This window comes from Natrix helvetica (genome assembly GCF_964273705.1).
Source record: "Natrix helvetica genome assembly, chromosome: 1".
Lineage (NCBI taxonomy): Eukaryota > Metazoa > Chordata > Lepidosauria > Squamata > Natricidae > Natrix > Natrix helvetica.
In genome coordinates, this window is record NC_138548.1 from 266612207 (window position 1) to 266631099 (window position 18893).

Consider the following 18893-nt stretch of genomic DNA (forward strand, 5'->3'; position numbering starts at 1 on the left):
ATGTATGAAGCAAAGACAATAAATTTGTATCCAAATAATTTATGAGAAGAAGGTTAATGAATAATATAAGTTAGAAACATTGCTAAGAGAACTGCTTAATTTTAGTCCAGTGCTTGATAATGGCAAATAACAGCTCCCTGGAAAAAATTGGAAATCCATATATAGATTCTATATTAATAATAAAATGGATGTTTGTCAAATATAAATGAATGATGCAGACTGTGAAATTACTTTTTCGCCATGAATCCTAAATATTGGAGTGGGAGTATTTCATTGGTATTATGAGTGTATATTTAATAAAAGGGAAATCTTATAACTCAAATTATAGGAAGGTGATCTATCTTACACAAAGTTGTTATGTGAATTATTTATAGAGCTTAACAATCGACTTCCATAATTTTCTGATCACTGTTATCAATGGACAGTATCACATGAATGAAGAAAACATTTAGTAAGTAAAACCTCATATGTTTACCCAGACAGTTTAAGGGCAAGTAATTGAGGATTATTTAAGCAGAAATTAGGCGGCTATACATATACGCGGTGAAAGTTTTTTGTGACCATCTTCAGGTTTTCATTTGTTTTCTCTTTTTGCCGTTTTAAGACTAATGAGTGACATTTTGTGAGCATTTTAAAACTTATCTTTCTCAAATTCTGTAATTTAAATCAATTCCACATACAAACTTCATTTTATTAAAACCAACTTTTAATGATATTCATCTTATTTATGCTCTTTTTTATTGAGATTATTTTAATTACTGATTGGGAATTTCCAAAGTTTGATATAAGATGGGCTGCTATATAAACATTTTACATACAAACAGACACACAGCATATTTATACATACACATATTTCCAAAGTATTATTTTTGCTTTAGAAATCAAAATCAAACCATACATGTTTAGCAAGTTTTCAAATACTGAAGTGATTTAAAGGAAAGATATCAAAAGAATTCAAAATTTTGTCGGTAATGAAATACATTTTTACCCTAAATTTCTTGCAATTAAAAATAAAAAATATTCCCAATTAAATAGCCAAAATAAATAAACAAAAATAAAGCAGAAGAACTGGATGGATTTTTCAACAAGAGGTTAATTTATTTATGTACAAATACTAATATTTCATACTGGCTGCTCTACCAGTATTAAATGCAAAAGGATTAGCACAATGGATTGTTGCTGTGCCCTCCACCAAATAAATAAATAAGACAACACATCCCTAATTCAAATTGAGGTTGTCAGCAGGTGGCAGCACTTATCTGGCCTTGTCTAGACTCAAGAGCTTAGTAAAGTCAGGCATAGTTTTCCACTCAAAGGGAGACCGCCAAGGAATACTACAGCGTTAGCCATACTGGATACGAAACCATGCCAAAAGGAAGCAATGGCAAAGCACTTCCATATTATTGCAATGGAACTGCATGGTTGTATCTATGTTGTTATCAACAATTGATCTCAACTTGGGAAAGTCTTGCCTTTTTCTTACAGTAAATAGCAACACATTATCTGCCCGCCCTTGTTTCCAAAACTCATTCCCACTTTTTTATATTAGATTCAATGGCAGAAGAAAGGAAATGGACATGACTTTTAGATAAGGGAAAGTAGAATAAATTCATCATAAACACGTCCAGATGTTAATAGGATACCGGTTTAAATATGACCAATAAAAAGCCAGTTGCAAGCTAATATTACACACATCTAACATCAGCACCTTTAGGTAACTACAAAGTCCATCACGTCTCTTACCTTGGTAAGGCCTAATTTCATTTACTCCTTGCTCTACTTGAAACAGCATATATTTTAAAAGGCAAAAAAGTTTTGAAAACATTTGTTGGCATGCATAGTAAAGTTTTGTATTTTCAGAATATAACTGTTTGAGATCCTAATTCAACATATCAGAAAAGGAAGAATTTATCCCTGACATCTTAAAGCCTCTAATTTTTGCCAATTACACGCAGTATCTTTCAGCATCAAACACCTTTGGTTCATTAAAAATAATTAAGAACATGTTAGCATCAAGCCCAAACAATGTTTGCTCAAATAGTCCATCTATAGAAAGCACCTCGATCTTGGGTTTTTTTTTTTTTGTAATGCATTATTCCCTTTGTAAAAAGATTTTCTGAATTAAAATGTTGAACAAGCCTTTCACAAAATAGGCTTAATTTAAAACTTAGGTTTGTGACAATTCGACCTACTGCAAATAAACTATTTGAAAATACAAAGCCTCTAATTTAAACTACAGATGTTTAAACAGAGGTATGAAGTTGGTAATATGCTCATAGTCTTCACAATAGGATGTTCTCCTGGCTATTGTGCTGCACTTCTGTGCCTTTCTCTATGTTGGGCAATTATGCTCTCTCCTAAGTCAACTATAAACTGCCTCCAATATTGTGCCAGTCAAACCTGTTAGCCATCCTTTGCTAAGGTTTTAGGTTTTAGTGTACAAAACACCAGATCCTACAGAATCATTGCATCCCATCTGTTCAACATAAAAAGCAGCATAGCTTTATGCTCCTTAGGACCATAAGAACCCACATCTTCTTTTATGGTTTAATTAACAATAACCTCAAACCAGTGGATGACAAATTTATGTTTGCTGGCTGTGCACTTTAGCCAGAAGGCGAAGGGGGGTGGGGAGTGGAGAGGAATAATGAGGGTGACCCAGAGAAAAAAACACAAAAATAAAAGCATTGCAATGCATGCACACACAAACATGCATGGCAAACATGCATGGCAAACATGCATGGCTATGCACACACGTCCGCACACCCAGAGACAAGGAGAAAGTCAACTCACAGAATCTCCAAGTCACGGAGGGCTCGGAAAGCTCCATCTTCAATGCAGCTGATCTGATTGTTGTCCAGTTGCCTGCAGGAAGGAAGGAAGGAAGGGAAAGGATGAAGGCTTGCCTGGTAGCCACGCTGCCTTGGAGCACCATGTCCTCAGCTTCCCTGTCACCAAGGTGTCCCTCCACCCCTCTGCAGTCTTTGCTTGTCACCGGGCGAAAGCTTGCTGGTAGCCTGCCACGCTGCTCTGTCTCTTCTCACTGACTCTCTAAAAGAGCTGCATACTACAGCACACTGAAGCCTGTCAGGTCTCAGTAAATATTAATTGTGCTTCCCCCCCCCCCTCTAAGGCAGAAGGGAATAATTTCATTACATTAGGACATCCAATCCATTATGAGCTTTTACCGTCATGTCACTGAAACAATTTCATTAAGCTAAAGGCCTGTAAATCATTGGAGGTCACTGTGCTGCCCCCGTGACCTCCCAGAATGCTGCTTTTCTCCTTTTACTGGAAGTTGTAGTTCTCCATCCTAAGAGTACTAAATCTCAAGCCTTTATCTGCCCAGGAGGTCCCAGGGTGCACAGGGAATATACCCATTCCAAATTAGCCTCGGCTAATCTAATTGTATAGTCTTTTTATTATTACAAGCATCAAATGTCTGTGGTGGTTCTATGCTCGCTTGCATTGTTGCTGGCCCCATCTGGAAGGCCTCACTATTGACACGTTTCTAACCAGCATGAGCAGGAGAGATCTAATCATCAAATCAAATGTCAGGGTAGACACACTTGGAGCTAATCAGTTACTTTGGGCATAATGGAGTAGACCGGTTCAAATATAAGCAAGACCAAATAAGGGAAGAAAAGAGAGCTCTCAAATCATTCCTTTCAGAATCAGACCAGGTATTTTTTTTTTAATACACAAAAGAACTCAGCGATTGGCCCTAGATTTACCAAGCCCAGCCATTTCTGATCACAGATGTGCATTGCCCATTGGAGAATAATTAATTATTATACAGACTTTTCATGAATTGCTTTGGGACATATTTGACTGAAAAAATAATCTTATTGAGAAGTAGCATATTTTTAAAACATTGCATTTTATTTCTATAGCCATTTTTATTGCTTTAATCTGCTTATGCCTATTTTCTTGTATGAAATGTGGCATCAAAACCCGATACGCCTCCCTCCCTTGGGAAATAAATGCATAAATGTATTCCCAGTTACACACTTCAGGTACTGCTGAAGTTAAAAGTGCTAAATATGCTGTTTTTATAATCAGACATGCAATAAAATGTTGCAGTACGGAGTGTGGTGGCTCAAGATTGTGCCAATGATGCAATTTTTCTATGCATAGTTTTGACGATTTCTTCATGGATGCTGTCATTTTGGCTATATAAGAATTGATGCATGGAGAATTACTTCCATCCTTAGTATACTGTATATGATTATAGTGCCGCTGGAATACTTTGAACTTATTGGAGTCAAAAAGCTTGAATAATTAGATCTTATTACCCAAATTAACTGTTTTGTATAAAATAAGGTTCTAATAATGTAAACCAGATCATAGATGATGCAAGTTGAAAAACCTAGAGTTAATTATTAAACAGTTGTAAGCTTTATATCAGAATATACAGAGTTTTCAAAATAATAGAATAGAATATGCTTAAATTTCATTCAAATCAGATCATACCATTTTTGGAAAGCACAGGCCTCTTAATGGGTTGTAAGTTAAAGACAGATAAAAATACTTAAGAACACCTAAAAGTGATCTTTTATATATCCTTAGGAATTCTAACAAAATCAAGCCACTGTTGAAGGGACAATATTGGGGGATCAGATAGATAAATTTAGACAGCTTTTAAAATGCCCAAACTTTACTGCCTGCAATGGAATTGCTAACGTATTTCAAATCCTGGTCAAATCATTATTTCAGTTTTTCCACCTTTGGTGGTAAAGTTTTTGGGAGTATACTATTGAGAATTAAATGAGAATAATATGACTCAGTGATGTCTGTTAATTAAATAACCTTCCTTAGACAGAAATCTTGATTTTTTAAAACTTATATTTGTAACACAGTTTTAATCTTGCCATTGCTTGGAGCCCACTATTCACCATGTATTGAAGTTCACTGATAGCTCTTCTCAGCCTTGTGAAGCTAAACACTTAATAACTCATGACTGATTTCGCAATCCTCCTCATACAATAAAGGCAATTTAGCAATATACCTGGGAGAGTACGAGAGCTTCTGAAATACAAAAGCAAAACCTTGGCACTTTAGTTCTGCCTGCACGTGAGCTGCTTTTGTTTTGGGGGCTGTTTTTGTTGTTTTCTTGATAAGCAACTGCTGCTCAGTGCTCATACATTAAATAATATGGACACTCTTTATACTTACAATATTATATCAGTATGTAATGTAGAAGAGTAGAATTCCCTCATTTTAACATGAGGGAATGCCATAAGTTACAAGCATAGTGCATAGACTTGGGAAAGCTTTTATTTACACACACCATTTTGCTACTTTATGTGAAGGCACTGGACTGTATTGTGGGAGTATAATTTTTAAAATAACCAGATTATTCACACTTTCATAATTTAACAATTATAGAAAGAAAACAAGGTGCCAAGGTAAACAAACAAATTGTTCTTCCAAACTGTGCCTATCATCAAATAAAAAGAAATGGATTCATGACCCTAAAATATCATGAAGATCTTTGGGTCATTATCCCTCCCGGAATCTATGAAGACAAATATTGCAGAACTGGTTCCATAGCATTACTTTCCCCCCATTGAAAATTAACAATAATATCACTAGACTGAAATAAACATAATACAGTTACACAAGAAAATATGAATGTACAGTAACATACTCAGATCTATACATGATACTGTCAGAAATGGGGTAGGGTCTGTTTAGTCGGGAATTGGACTAGATGACCTACAAGGTCCCTTCCAACTCTTGTTAATCTGTACCTTTCCACAACTACATCCAGATAATTATTTCTGAAGATAGGCAAAATGCTCAAAATAATAATAAATAATTTCAACAATGTACATCAGAGGAAAAATATTTATAGGAAGAATGATTTTATAATATTGGAGAATATGTAACTGACAACAATATTCTTCATTACAGGAAAAAAATTCTCAATTTATTTTTAAGGCTGAAGACTAAGAGGCTACAAGATGATTTTGACTTTTGACTTAATGTATATAAGGCTATTTAATTAAACCGGATATTTAGCTGAACAAAAGTTCAAGCCACCCAGCCGAATGTATAGCTTGCGCTGGAGGATCTATAATACAGTATTTTCCCAGGAGAATGCTTAATGAAATTTAAGGCATGCAAGTTTAGAAATGGTGTATTTGAAGCAAAAAACTACCCATACACCAGCTGTTCTAAGACTATTTAAAAAATACATGTATGATGCCATACAGAGTTAAGTTTTTACTTTTGATTTAAGCACAGTTCTTTAAGGATCTTCGTGTCACTTTGGATTCAGCTCTGAAGCTATCCTTTGTTGAGATGACAGAAGAGAAAAGAATTGCATAATTTTCTTTTTAGTGTGACAGACCAGAAAATTGTATCTTCTTTTTGAAGCACAGTAGAATTGTTGGCATTTTGTTTCCATACTGGTAGAAGACTTGCCTCAACTTCCTGTAATAGCCCATTGCTTGCTCCACCCACCATACTAATACTTTTGCATTGCTCTCTAGATATTGAGATTAGTGTCCATAAAAACAATCCACTTTCTGAAAGTCTAGGGAGTAGAAATTGAAATCCCTGCCATGCAGGGAAAATGTGAAAGGGCAATTTGCTCAAGGACAGGAAACTTTATGTTCAGCTCTTTTTCAACACAAAGGGCATGAACAACAGAAGGAAAGCATTTTCTGTATGCCCTGCTTCTAAACAGATCATCTAAGCTGATTGCATTTTTCATCCAGTTCTTTTTATCTGTGTTTCATAAGAGCAGGTTCATACTATGAAAAAGAAAATGCTGGACTAAGTGGATCCTTGCTCTGATACAGCAGATATATTTCAACATTCTTCAATGATAGTTAGCTTGAAGCTGAATCACAAACAGCTGGAGATGCTCTGAGGGTTTTCTCCTTTGCTTTGCTTTATTCCATGGATATCTAACTCATGGCATCAGGTTGCAGTCACATGATGTATTGTGAAATTTTTCCCTTCACAGAGCTGAGGTGGGTGTGGCCTGCATCTGACCCACGGGCCAGTTTGACATCCTTGCAGTTTATTCTGTTCTCATTGACTCATTCAGGATTAATCATCCTGGAGTAGTTAAACAGTGATGTAACCAAAGAATAGCTTCCAAAATGGAGTAGTATGTGCAAAAGATCAGAATAATGGGCACAAGATTGGGATAGAAGAGGGGAGAAGGAAATTATTTCACATCTATTTCATTCTGCTCTTTATTTTACTTTCCAGGTTTCCTAGCATAGAGGAAACAGGTGGTAACAGAGAGAATGACAGAGACAATTAGAATTGGATAGAAAGAGGAAGAGCTGTGCTTTAGTGATAAAAAAAAATCTGCTTTCTAGGAAGATGATGTCAGATTCCTGGTCTCTTGAGGTAAAGATGAAACATTGGAGAGCTGTCACCAGTCCATGGATGGACTAATATCCTACAAGCCCCATGCTTTAGCGGGGTAAACACGACATCCCTTTTTAATCTTTGAAATTAGAAAGAAAAATATCCACATGTTTCCATGACTTGAGGGACAAAGGTAATTCTCGATTGCCATCAATCCTTTAGTTCAGCAACTGTTTGAAATTACTATCTTTGGGTTCACATTATTGCAAATCGGATGCTTGGCAATCAGCATTGATTTACAACTGCAGCATAACACAGTGATGCGATCATCATTTCTGATCTTCTCAGTCAACAAGCAAAATCAATGGGAAAGCCAGCAGAAGTTACAAGTTATGGTCACATGATGTTACATTTGAGTTGGATTTCTTTTGAAACTTGAATTCATTAGGGCATCTTTCGGAAACCTGACAGCCCTTCACCTGCAATGGTTCGTTTACTGATTGCAGCTGGAACTGATAAACTGCTGTTGTAAGTAAAATGTAGTCACATTATTTCCCCCCCCCTTGCAAATATGTTGCCTAGCAATGGAGTCACTCATCCAATTGTGGGTGGTAAATCAAGACTACCTGTATTACCTCATTTTCCAATGTGGCGTGTCATAACTGTCAGCAATGATCCACTATGATCGTCAGACTGTATGCAAAATAATTCATAGCTATAAATCTGACACTTCAAATAATAATTTCCAATAAAGTGTGGGAGAGGGCATTTTAATTTCTCCATATTATCTGTCACTTATCTCAAGGTGGTCATTGCTGAAAAAAAAGTGGCAGACTTGAGTTAAAATTCACTAAAATATTTAATAACAGTCATCAGAAATAATCAAAGACCAAAGCTTCTTATCATATTATTAAAAGTATCAATGCAAAAATCTTCAGATGCAACTAGTTATTCTTTATAGTTATTCATACTCTCACTTTTTCATATACATTCTCCCTTCCTTTCTCTCCCCCCAACCAGAAATATGTATGTATGCATATATTACTTTTTCAGCACTTTAAATAATACATCTGATGCTTTCACAATAATAAATTTTAAAATTATTTAAACTGTAAAAAGACTGCTATTGTTACAACATACTAAATCTGGCTACTCTTGTTAAAAACGTTACAGATGATATATCTTATGTCATTAAATCTTTGAAGAAAGAAAATCTGCCAGGAAGAATACAACAAAATTGAGGAGCAAAATCCCTTATGTTTGGAAATATAAAACTTAAAAAAGAAGCCAAAGCAAATAACACATCCAATAGTTGCTCAGTATTATTAATACTACCATCTTTTAAAAAACAATAACCTGTATGTCTCATCATTTATTTATTATTTTTATTATTTTCAAGAATTAGTGTGTGTGTATGGTACACTGAGAAGGCTTTTCGGTGCTCAGATAATAAATAATAATAAAATAGGAAAAAAGACTTAAAATACTGATATTACTAATGCCAAGCATTGCATCGACAGTTGGCATAAATAGCCATAATTGAAGGTGTGAAGTAGTGAGTTACCACTAATGATAATATTGATATGCCACCAGCTAATCTCTAAGTAAAACAGGTAAATAGGGTTAAATCATTCTGGTTCTGACAAATATATAGAAGAAAAACAAAAACAGTTTCTTCCAAAATATGAAAATTATTTTATGGGAAGCTAATGTACCCTGAATATGTGTCAATACACTGCATGTGCTTGCCAATTGGTAGGATGTGGGACTGCAAGATAATGACTAAATTAGACATCTTATTTGTACAGAATAGCATGTTTATGCTTGGAATAAAATGAATTTTGCATAAGCATAAATTTTGGTTACGTTTGCCAGACTGGTCAAAATGTGCCAAACAATGTTCATAACTTTAGGAGTGTATGTATTTAATACTTAAGAATATTAAATTAATTAAGGAAAGGAAAATATAGTCTGTGAAATTTAGAGGAAAAGGAAGTATCTAGTAGGATTGAATGAAGGTAAACGGATCCGGTCACAAATTGGTGAAATATTGAAAAAGAATATTCATCAAATTCTTCTGTTACACTTTTACCTGCTTCTCATAAATAATATTAATCAGAATAATTGAATTATTGGTCTTTGTTCAGTTTAATGGCAAGAATGTGGCACTACTAAATTTTACTGCTGAAATTTGGATAACCACTAGACATCTAGAGCAGTGTTTCTCAAACTTGGCGACTTTAAGTCCTGTGGACTTCAACTCCCAGAATCCCCCAGCCAGCATAGCTGGCTGGGGAATTCTGGGAGTTGAAGTCCACAGGACTTAAAGTCGCCAAGTTTGAGAAACACTGATCTAGAGGATAACCACTAGCTGTGGGGAAAATTTGCTGTTATCCCTTTGCTCTCATCCACATTTTCGTAATGCATATATAGTAATCCAAGTAATATTGGGTATGTTTGTTCAGATTGTTCACTGCACAAGAGTTTCATGTCTGACTGAACCACCAACAAAGCTTAGGGAATCATTTCTGGGAAAAACAGCAACAACAATAACAAAAAGCAGCAATGGATGTTTGGGTGGCTCAGTGGTGGGTTTCAAATTTTTTTAGAACCTATTCTGTAGGTGGGGTCTGTTTTGTGGGAGTGGCTTTGTAGTCATGTGACCGGCTGGGAGTGGCTTGGTGATCATGTGACTGGGCGGGAGTAACTTGGCAGTCAGGTGACTGAGTGGTTGTGGCTTGGCAGTTATGTGACAGGGTGGGAGTGGCCAAATCGATGTCACTGAATTCTTTGCCCCAAAGAATGACAAAAAGAAGATATAAAAAAGGAAATTTATTATTTTGTGCACTTACTACTTAAATAAGAATAAAATAAGTACACAAAACAATAAAACAGCTACTTACAGAGGAAATATGGCTGTCCTTGCTTGTCCTCAACATTACTGACCACCTTACACACTTCCAGCCCTTCTGCCTCTTCCCTCTTCCTGGATTCACTTGAAGTTTTAAAAACTCACGCCTGTGCACAGCACACACTCTTCCAGCCCCTCTGCCTTTTCTCTCTTCCTGGATTCACTCAGACATTTTTAAAAACCACAGCCTCTGCACACACAAGACATCTTTAAAACCCACAGTCTGTGCACAGCACACACACTTCCAGCTCCTCTGCCTCTTCCCTCTTCCTGGATCCACTCAGACACTTTTAAAACCCACAGCCTCTACACACACAAGACGTCTTTAAAACCCACAGATGGCACCATGGAAGATAACTGGGCAGTAGCCAACTCAGGGATTGACACCCCCCCCCGAGTCTAACCTCACCTGCAATGCCCCAACAGGTTCTTACCCCACCTTCCTACAGAGAAGAGTTCTCGACAATGGAAGAAGGGATGAATGAGGGAAAAACTGCAGGATGGATACCCGAACAATATGATGAGGTGGTTCCTGAGTTTAGAGATGTAACTAGGTTCCTTCCCTCATGGGGGCCAATAAAATGCCACCGTTGCTGCCAACTTGGCCACAGAGCATCAGAGTGCTTGGCTCCAGCCCCAATGCCACAAACGTGTGCACCAACCACCACGGCAGTAAAGATAAGGCCCCAGATGCCACCAGAAAAGAGTCATCTGGGCCAACAACCTCTGGAAGAGAAGCCCCAACCTAAGGTTACGAAGAGTCCTACCAATGGGAAGGCCTTGGAGAAGGAAAATGCCAAAGATGACCCAATGGTGAATGCACCCATCCATCCCTTCGCCTTCCAAGTCAACCTCCAAGTACCCGAAATGGGGGTGGAAGAGGAAGTTGAAGCAGTTGTGGACACCAGTTGCACTCAATGCTTAATCAGCATGTCGATTGTAAACAACTGGGCATATGCACAAGACCTCTAGCCTGTCCCATTTGGGTTGAGCAGATAGATGGAATGCTAATTGGAGGAGCCCCAGCCATGCTAATAACTGAACTAGTGAAGTTGCAAGTGGGCCGCCACTATGAGCTTCTCAGATTCATTGTGACTCCTGAGATGCTGGAATATATTATCTTGGGGCTTGCATGGCTTGACAAGTGGAAGCCTACGATAAAGTGGGAAGACAGCAGTAGGAAATTGATGATTGCGTTTGGGCTGCTACCATAAGTGGAGGAAAAGGGCCACCCAGGGACGATTGAACCCAAGAGCCCAGAACCTGCAGCACTTGCAGCAGAGACAAAAACCCCAGGGATCCAACAAGTACCAAAAATCTTGTTGCGGGATGTTTTGTTCAGAAACCCACAGTACGACAGTAAGAAGGGAGAAGTTGTTCACCCCATAATTTCTTCCTCCTACTAAAAGACAGCCCTAGTCACTAACCGAAGCCAGGATAAGCTGATGACAGCTATGAAATTGGCGCTCCCACCAGACCACTGGCTCAACCATAACCAGGATATCCTAACGATGGAAGATGGATTAGCCTGGAAAGGGTCCAAACAGTACGTTCCTGCGGGGTTGAGGCTGGAAGTTCTACAGCAAAGCTATAAGGCGGAAGTAGGAGGCCACTTTGGATTCCTAAAATCACTCCACCTCGCCAGGCATCAATTTTGGTGGCCAAAGATGAAAACAGAGGTGGAAGATTACGTAAAAAGCTGTGCTACTTGCACAATGATGAAACCACTGCCGGAGAAGTCCCCTGGACTACTACAATGAGTGGCCAGTGCTAACCGACTTTTTAAAACCTACAGCCTCTGCACACACAAGATGTTTTTAAAAACCACAGCCTGTGCAGTACACACTCACTTCCAGCCACTCTGGCTCTTCCCTCTTCCTGGTTTCATTCAGACGTTTTTAAAACACACAGCCTCTGCACACACAAGACATCTTTTAAACTCACAGCCTGTGCACAGCACACACACTTCCAGCCCCTCTTCCTCTTCCCTCTTCCGGGATTCACTCGAAGTTTTAAAAACTCACAGCCTGTGCATAGTAATAATAATAATAATAATTTGAATTTATTAGCCGCTCCCTTTCCAGGCAGGACTCGGGGCGGCGTACAATGGAGCATATAGAACATAAAACATGTGTACAAACACATAAACATACATATATACAAAGACACACATGCACGGAGGAGGTAACAAATTACAACATTTAGACAGTTAAAAATCACCATTAAAATACCCCAATTGTAAGAAATCCAATGTACAATTAAAATTTAAAATTTAAAAAGACAGTCAGGAGGAGTAAGAAAAATTACGGTTGAGCCAGGCCAGATAATTGAAAGAGGTGGGTCTTCAGCTGTACACGGAAGGAGCGGAGATCGGAAGTAATCCTGATGTCACGGGGGAGGTCATTCCACAGGGCTGGGCCCATCACAGAGAAGGCTCTGCTCCTGGGTGTCGCCCACCGACACTGTTTGGCGGACAGCACCCGAAGAAGTCCCTCTCTGTGTGAGCGAATTGGTCGTAGGGATGTGTGGGGCAGGATGCGATCCTGCATGTAACTAGGCCCTGTGCCATGAAGCGCTTTAAAGATCATAATCAGGACCTTGAAACGCACTCGGTAGACCACAGGAAGCCAATGCAGCTCGCGCAGGAGAGGTGTTACAGGGGAGTATCTAGTCCTCCCCATAATCACCCGCGCGGCCGCGTTCTGGACCAACTGTAGTCTCCGAGTGCATCTCAAGGGAAGCCCCATGTAGAGAGCATTGCAGTAGTCCAGGCGAGACGTCACTAGCGCATGGGTGACTGTGCGTAGGGCATCCCGGTCCAATAAGGGGCGCAATTGGCGCATCAGGCAGACCTGATGGAACGCCCCCCTTGCCACGGCTGTTACATGGTCATCCATGGACAGCCGGGCATCTAGGAGGACGCCCAAATTGCGCACCTGTTCCATGGGGGCTAGTTGCACGCCCCCGATGGCCAGCGATGGAAGCACCTGGTTGAACCGGGAGGCCGGAAGCCACAGCCACTCTGTCTTGGAAGGGTTGAGTTTTAGTCGGTTGCCATCCATCCAGACCCGTACGGCCTCTAAACACCGGGACATCATTTCGACGGCCTCATTGGGGTGGTTCGGGGTGGAAATGTATAGCTGAGTATCATCAGCATACAGATGATATCCCACCCCAAAACCACGGATGATCTCGCCCAGCGGTTTCATGTATGTGTTGAACAGGAGAGGCGAGAGCACCGATCCCTGTGGCACTCCACATGTGAGTGGCCTCCGGGTCGATCTCTGCTCCCCTGCCAACACACGTTGCGTCCGGTCAGAGAGGTAGGAGCCAAACCACCGTAAAACGGTGCCCCTGACTCCCAGCCCCTCTAGTCGGTGCAACAGGATACCATGGTCGATGGTATCGAACGCCGCCATGAGATCTAATAGGACCAGTATAGAGGAACAACCCCTATCTCTGGCCCTCCAGAGATCATCAACCAATGCGACCAAGGCCGTCTCCGTGCTGTGCCCGGGTCGGAAGCCGGACTGGCGCGGGTCTAGATAATCATTTTCCTCCAGGTGACGTGGGAACTGCTGTGCCACCACACTCTCTACAACCTTCGCTAAAAAAGGAAGGTTGGAGACTGGACGATAATTGACTAGGTCCGTTGGGTCCAGGGAAGGCTTCTTGAGCAGGGGCCTCACCACCGCCTCTTTCAAGGCTGCCGGTAGAGACCCCTCACCCAACGAGGCGTTCACTAGGCCCAGGAGCCAGTCGCGCGTAACCTCCCAGGATGCCAGTACAAGCCAGGAGGGACACGGGTCCAATAAACATGTGGTGGGTCGCAGACGTCCACGCAACCTGTCCAAATCCTTGGTGGCAACCGAGTCAAACTCCTCCCAAAGCGGTCCCTCAAGACTCGCCACGAGCGTCTCTACTGAACCACTGAAAGGGGCCCATCCCATCCGGATTTGAGCGACTTTGTCCTGTAGATATTTCCCAAACTCCTCTGCTCTGCCCTGTAAAGGGGCTTCCCGCGGTCTCTCAAACAAGAGGGAGAGAGTCACCCGAAACAGGGCGGCAGGGCGGTTATCTGCAGACGCAATAAGAGCGGCGCAATGTTGACGTTTGGCTGCTCTTAATGCCACGAGGTACGTCCTCAAACAGGCTCGTGCCTGTGCTCGGTCAAATTCGGAACGGGAGGATCTCCAACGACTCTCTAGGCGTCTCTTGTGGCGTTTCATCACCCTTAGCTCCTTGGTAAACCAAGGGGCCAGGGTGGTTCGTCGCCGCAGGAGAGGCCGCAAAGGCGCCACCCGATCTAGGGCCCCGGTAATCGCACTATTCCATGCGTCTACCAGGTCCTCCACTCGGGGGCGGGTCAGGTCCACAGGAGGTGGCCCAAGCTCCATCTGGAACCTATCTGGTTCCATCAGGCGCTTGGGGGGGAACCATCTAATACCTTCCAGTTCCGCCTCCTCACGGCGGGGGGTAGCACCAGGGAAGTCCCTAGTACACACTCTTCCAGCCCCTCTGCCTTTTCTCTCTTCCTGGATTCATTCAGACATTTTTAAAACTGACAGTCTGTGCACAGACAAGACATTTTTAAAACTCACAGCCTGTGCACAGCACACACACTTCCAACCTCCCTGCCTTTTCCCTATTCCTGGATTCTTTCAGACATTTTAAAAACTCACAGCCTTTGCAAAGCACACACACTTCCAGCCCACCTGACTTTTCCCTATTCCTGGATTCACTCAGACATTTTTAAAACTCACAGCCTGTGCACACACAAGATGTTTTTAAAACCCACAGCCTGTGCACAGCACACACACTACCACCCATTCTGCCTTTGCTCTCTTCCTGGATTCACTCAGACATTTTTAAAACTGACAGCCCGTGCACAAACAAGATGTCTTTAGAACCCACAGCCTGTGCACAGCACACACACTTCTAGCCCCTTTGCCTCTTCCCTCTTCCTGGATTCACTCAGACGTTTTTTAAAACTGACAGCCTCTGCACACACAGAATGTTTTTAAAACTCAAAGCCTGTGCACAACACACACACACTTCCAGCCAATCTTCCTCTTCCCTCTTCCTGGATTCATTCAGACGTTTTTAAAACCCACAGCCTGTGCACACACAAGACGTCTTTAAAACCCACAGCCTCTGCACACACAAGACATCTTTAAAACCCATAGCCTGTGCAGATCACACACACTTGCAGCCCCTCTGCCTCTTCCCTCTTCCTGGATTCATTCAGACTTTTTTCAAACCCACAGCCTATGCACACACAAGGCGTTTTTAAAACTCACAGCCTGTGCACACCACACACACTTCCAGCCCCTCTGCCTCTTCCATATTCCTGGATTCACTCAGATGTTTTTAAAACCCACAGCCTGTGCACACACAAGTCTTTAAAACCCACAGCCTGTGCACACCACATACACTTCTGCCCCTTCCATCTTCCTGGATTCACTCAGACTTTTTAAAAACCCACAGCCTGTGCAGACACAAGACATCTTTAAAACCCACAGCCTGTGCACAACACACACACTTCCAGCCCCTCTGCCTCTTCCCTCTTCCTGGATTCACTCAGTCATTTTTAAAACCCACAGCCTCTGCACACACAAGACGTTTTTAAAACTCACAGCCTGTGTACACACACACACTCTGCCACTCTTTTAATAATAATAATAATAATAATAAGTTTGAATTTATTAGCCGCTCCCTTTCCAAGTAGGACTCGGGGCGGCGTACAATGGGGCATATAAAACACAGAAAATATATAAAAACACATAGGCGTACATACAGAACATACATACAGATACACAAACACGGACTCGAACTCGGAGGAGGTAGACAATTTACATCATATAGACAGTTAAAAAACCCGCATTAAGATACCCCAATTATAAAAACCCCATATAGAATTAAAATTTAACGTTTAAAATACAATTTAAAACCAGTTAGGAGGAATAAGAATAATTACGATTGAGCCAGGCCAGATAATTGAAAGAGGTGGGTCTTCAGCTGTACACGGAAGGAGCGGAGATCGGAAGTAATCCTGATGTCACGGGGGAGGTCATTCCACAGGGCTGGGCCCACCACAGAGAAGGCTCTGCTCCTGGGTGTCGCCCCCCGGCACTGTTTGGCGGACGGCACCCGGAGAAGTCCCTCTCTGTGTGAGCGAATTGGTCGTAGGGATGTGTGAGGCAGGATGCGATCCTGCATATAACTAGGCCCTGTGCCATGGAGCGCTTTAAAGATCATAATCAAAACCTTGAAACGCACTCGGTAGACCACAGGAAGCCAGTGCAGCTCGCGCAGGAGAGGTGTTACAGGGGAGTATCTAGTCCTCCCCATAATCACCCGCGCGGCCGCGTTCTGGACCAACTGTAGTCTCCGAGTGCATCTCAAGGGAAGCCCCATGTAGAGAGCATTGCAGTAATCCAGGCGAGACGTCACTAGCGCATGGGTGACTGTGCGTAGGGCATCCCGGTCCAATAAGGGGCGCAATTGGCGCATCAGGCGAACCTGATGGAACGCCCCCCTTGCCACGGCTGTTACATGGTTATCCATGGACAGCCGGGCATCCAGGAGGACGCCCAAATTGCGCACCTGTTCCATGGGGGCTAGTTGGACGCCCCCGATGGCCAGAGATGGAAGCACCTGGTTGAACCGGGAGGCCGGAAGCCACAGCCACTCCGTCTTTTTAAAAACATCTGAGTGAATCCAGGAAGATGGAAGGGGCAGAACGGCTGGAAGTGTGTGTGCTGTGCACAGGCTGTGGGTTTTAAAAATGTTTTGTGTGTGCACAAGCTGTGAATTTTAAAAACGTCTGAGTTAATCCAGGAAGAGGGAAGAGGCAGAGGGGCTGGAAGAATTTGTTCCTATAGTCTTTTCCAGCTCCTTTGCCTCTTCCTTCTTCCCCAACATCCCCCCCCCCAGGCACTCACCAGGTTTTTTCTTCTGGTTCTTCTTCTGATAACTTTTCGGCAGCATGTTGAGGACGGGTGGTGCGAGTGAAAGAGTGAATGTGGGGAGGGAGCGTTCCAGTACTGGGCCTCCCGACCAACAGGTACAGGAAGGCATGCTAAATTTCACCATCCGGTATGGCCGTACCGGTCTGTACCAGTTGAAACCCATCCCTGATATTGCCTCCTAGCCTGTAAGGACATTTCTTACTCAGTGAGCAGAATAGCAGACACAGTGGCCCACACACAGTTTCTATCTCCAACATTCCAGAGATACCTTTTTCTAATTTGCACAAAGGTGCCATATTAGGTACTAGTAGCCCCAGTATTCCTAATGCTGTTTACCCATTCTTCCATCAAACTAACAATGAACTTTAATTCGAGTACTGTCTTGCCGAATCCATACAAAGAATTAAAATTTAAATCTGAAGTCCTAAGAGAGGAAAAGAGTATTTGCTTGGTGGCAAAAAAATAACAAAGTGTTTTCCGTGGATTTGTGGATTTTTTCCCCTTAAGCATTTATTTCAAGTCTAATGAAAGTGAATAAAATTTAAATCTCAGTACCTACATATTAACAACTGAACAAACTAGATTTCACCTAATTTTAATATTGAAGTTAGTTAGATTTTCACAAAGTCTTATGATTCAGCAGTGTACAGAATTCCAACTTGTTGCCTAGTTCTGGCGGAACCACTTTTTCTATGGCTGCAAGTCAGGAAGTAGCTAAATAAAACTATCAAGTTCAAAAATAAACAGTAGGATGTTTGTGCATGACATGGACAGGCAGGAAAATTCTCATATGCTCAAATCAGAATTTCTTAGACAAAAACATTACAGAAAAACAACAATGACAAAGGACAATATCCTAGATGAGTTTTGAATCCAAATTCCACTAAGCATGTGGGGCTTACTGCTAAATAAAAAAAAGCTATATATAGAACTATAACAAGCATATACTTATATTTTTAAAAAATCCTCATTTTCTCTTCTTTTTCATTCTATCATTTCTTCCAAAAATTTCCCAAATATTTCAGGACTGGGTCTTGAAAGCGACAGAAGCTGGAGAATCCATCCCAATAGTGAATATTCTATATCTCAGCAATTGTATTTACTCCTTAAAATAGGAGAAGGGAGAAAAAATATATTGTGGTATTATTACGAAAGAGAGGTTGCTATAAATTAACATATCCTTGGTTTGAATGTTGCGTCTATAAAGTATTCACGAGATAGATTTAATAAAATCATTCCCTGTCAGGCACATTCTCTCATCTCTCAGTATGGTAATGTTCCCTACAGAATTTTTGTGTGCACAACATAATATATCAGAAATACTTAAAACATTCTAAAATGCAATATAAACCTTAAATGTTCATTTTATTGAACAGAGGGATTCATAATTAGTTTACCACAAAAAATCCTCAGAGTCTTTCCCTGTTCTCACAGTCTTTATAGAATTTAAATGCAGTTTAATTTTAGTTATTATTTTGGATTTAAAGTACTTTATTAATAAGTATTACATGGTACTAGTCTATAGATAAAACTATTTGACCTATACCCATTGCTGTTCCTGTTTCTTAAAAATCAGTGGCTCTTATTTCAAGAGTTATCTCTTGAAATCAGAATGGAAGGTAAAAATTGAGCTGTTAAGAAATATATAAATACAGTAAAAGTAGGGATTGCAGCATTAG

General features: G+C 41.0%; 1 protein-coding gene across 1 annotated transcript in view; it reads right to left on the reverse strand.

Moving 5' to 3' along the window:
• Positions 1-18893, reverse strand: part of SLIT3 (slit guidance ligand 3) — a 524002-nt gene that overhangs the window by 207484 nt on the left and 297625 nt on the right. The window contains exon 6 of the mRNA XM_081937040.1: positions 2794-2865. Within this exon, the coding sequence (XP_081793166.1) occupies positions 2794-2865 (72 nt within the window). The remainder of the gene's footprint in view (positions 1-2793; positions 2866-18893) is intronic.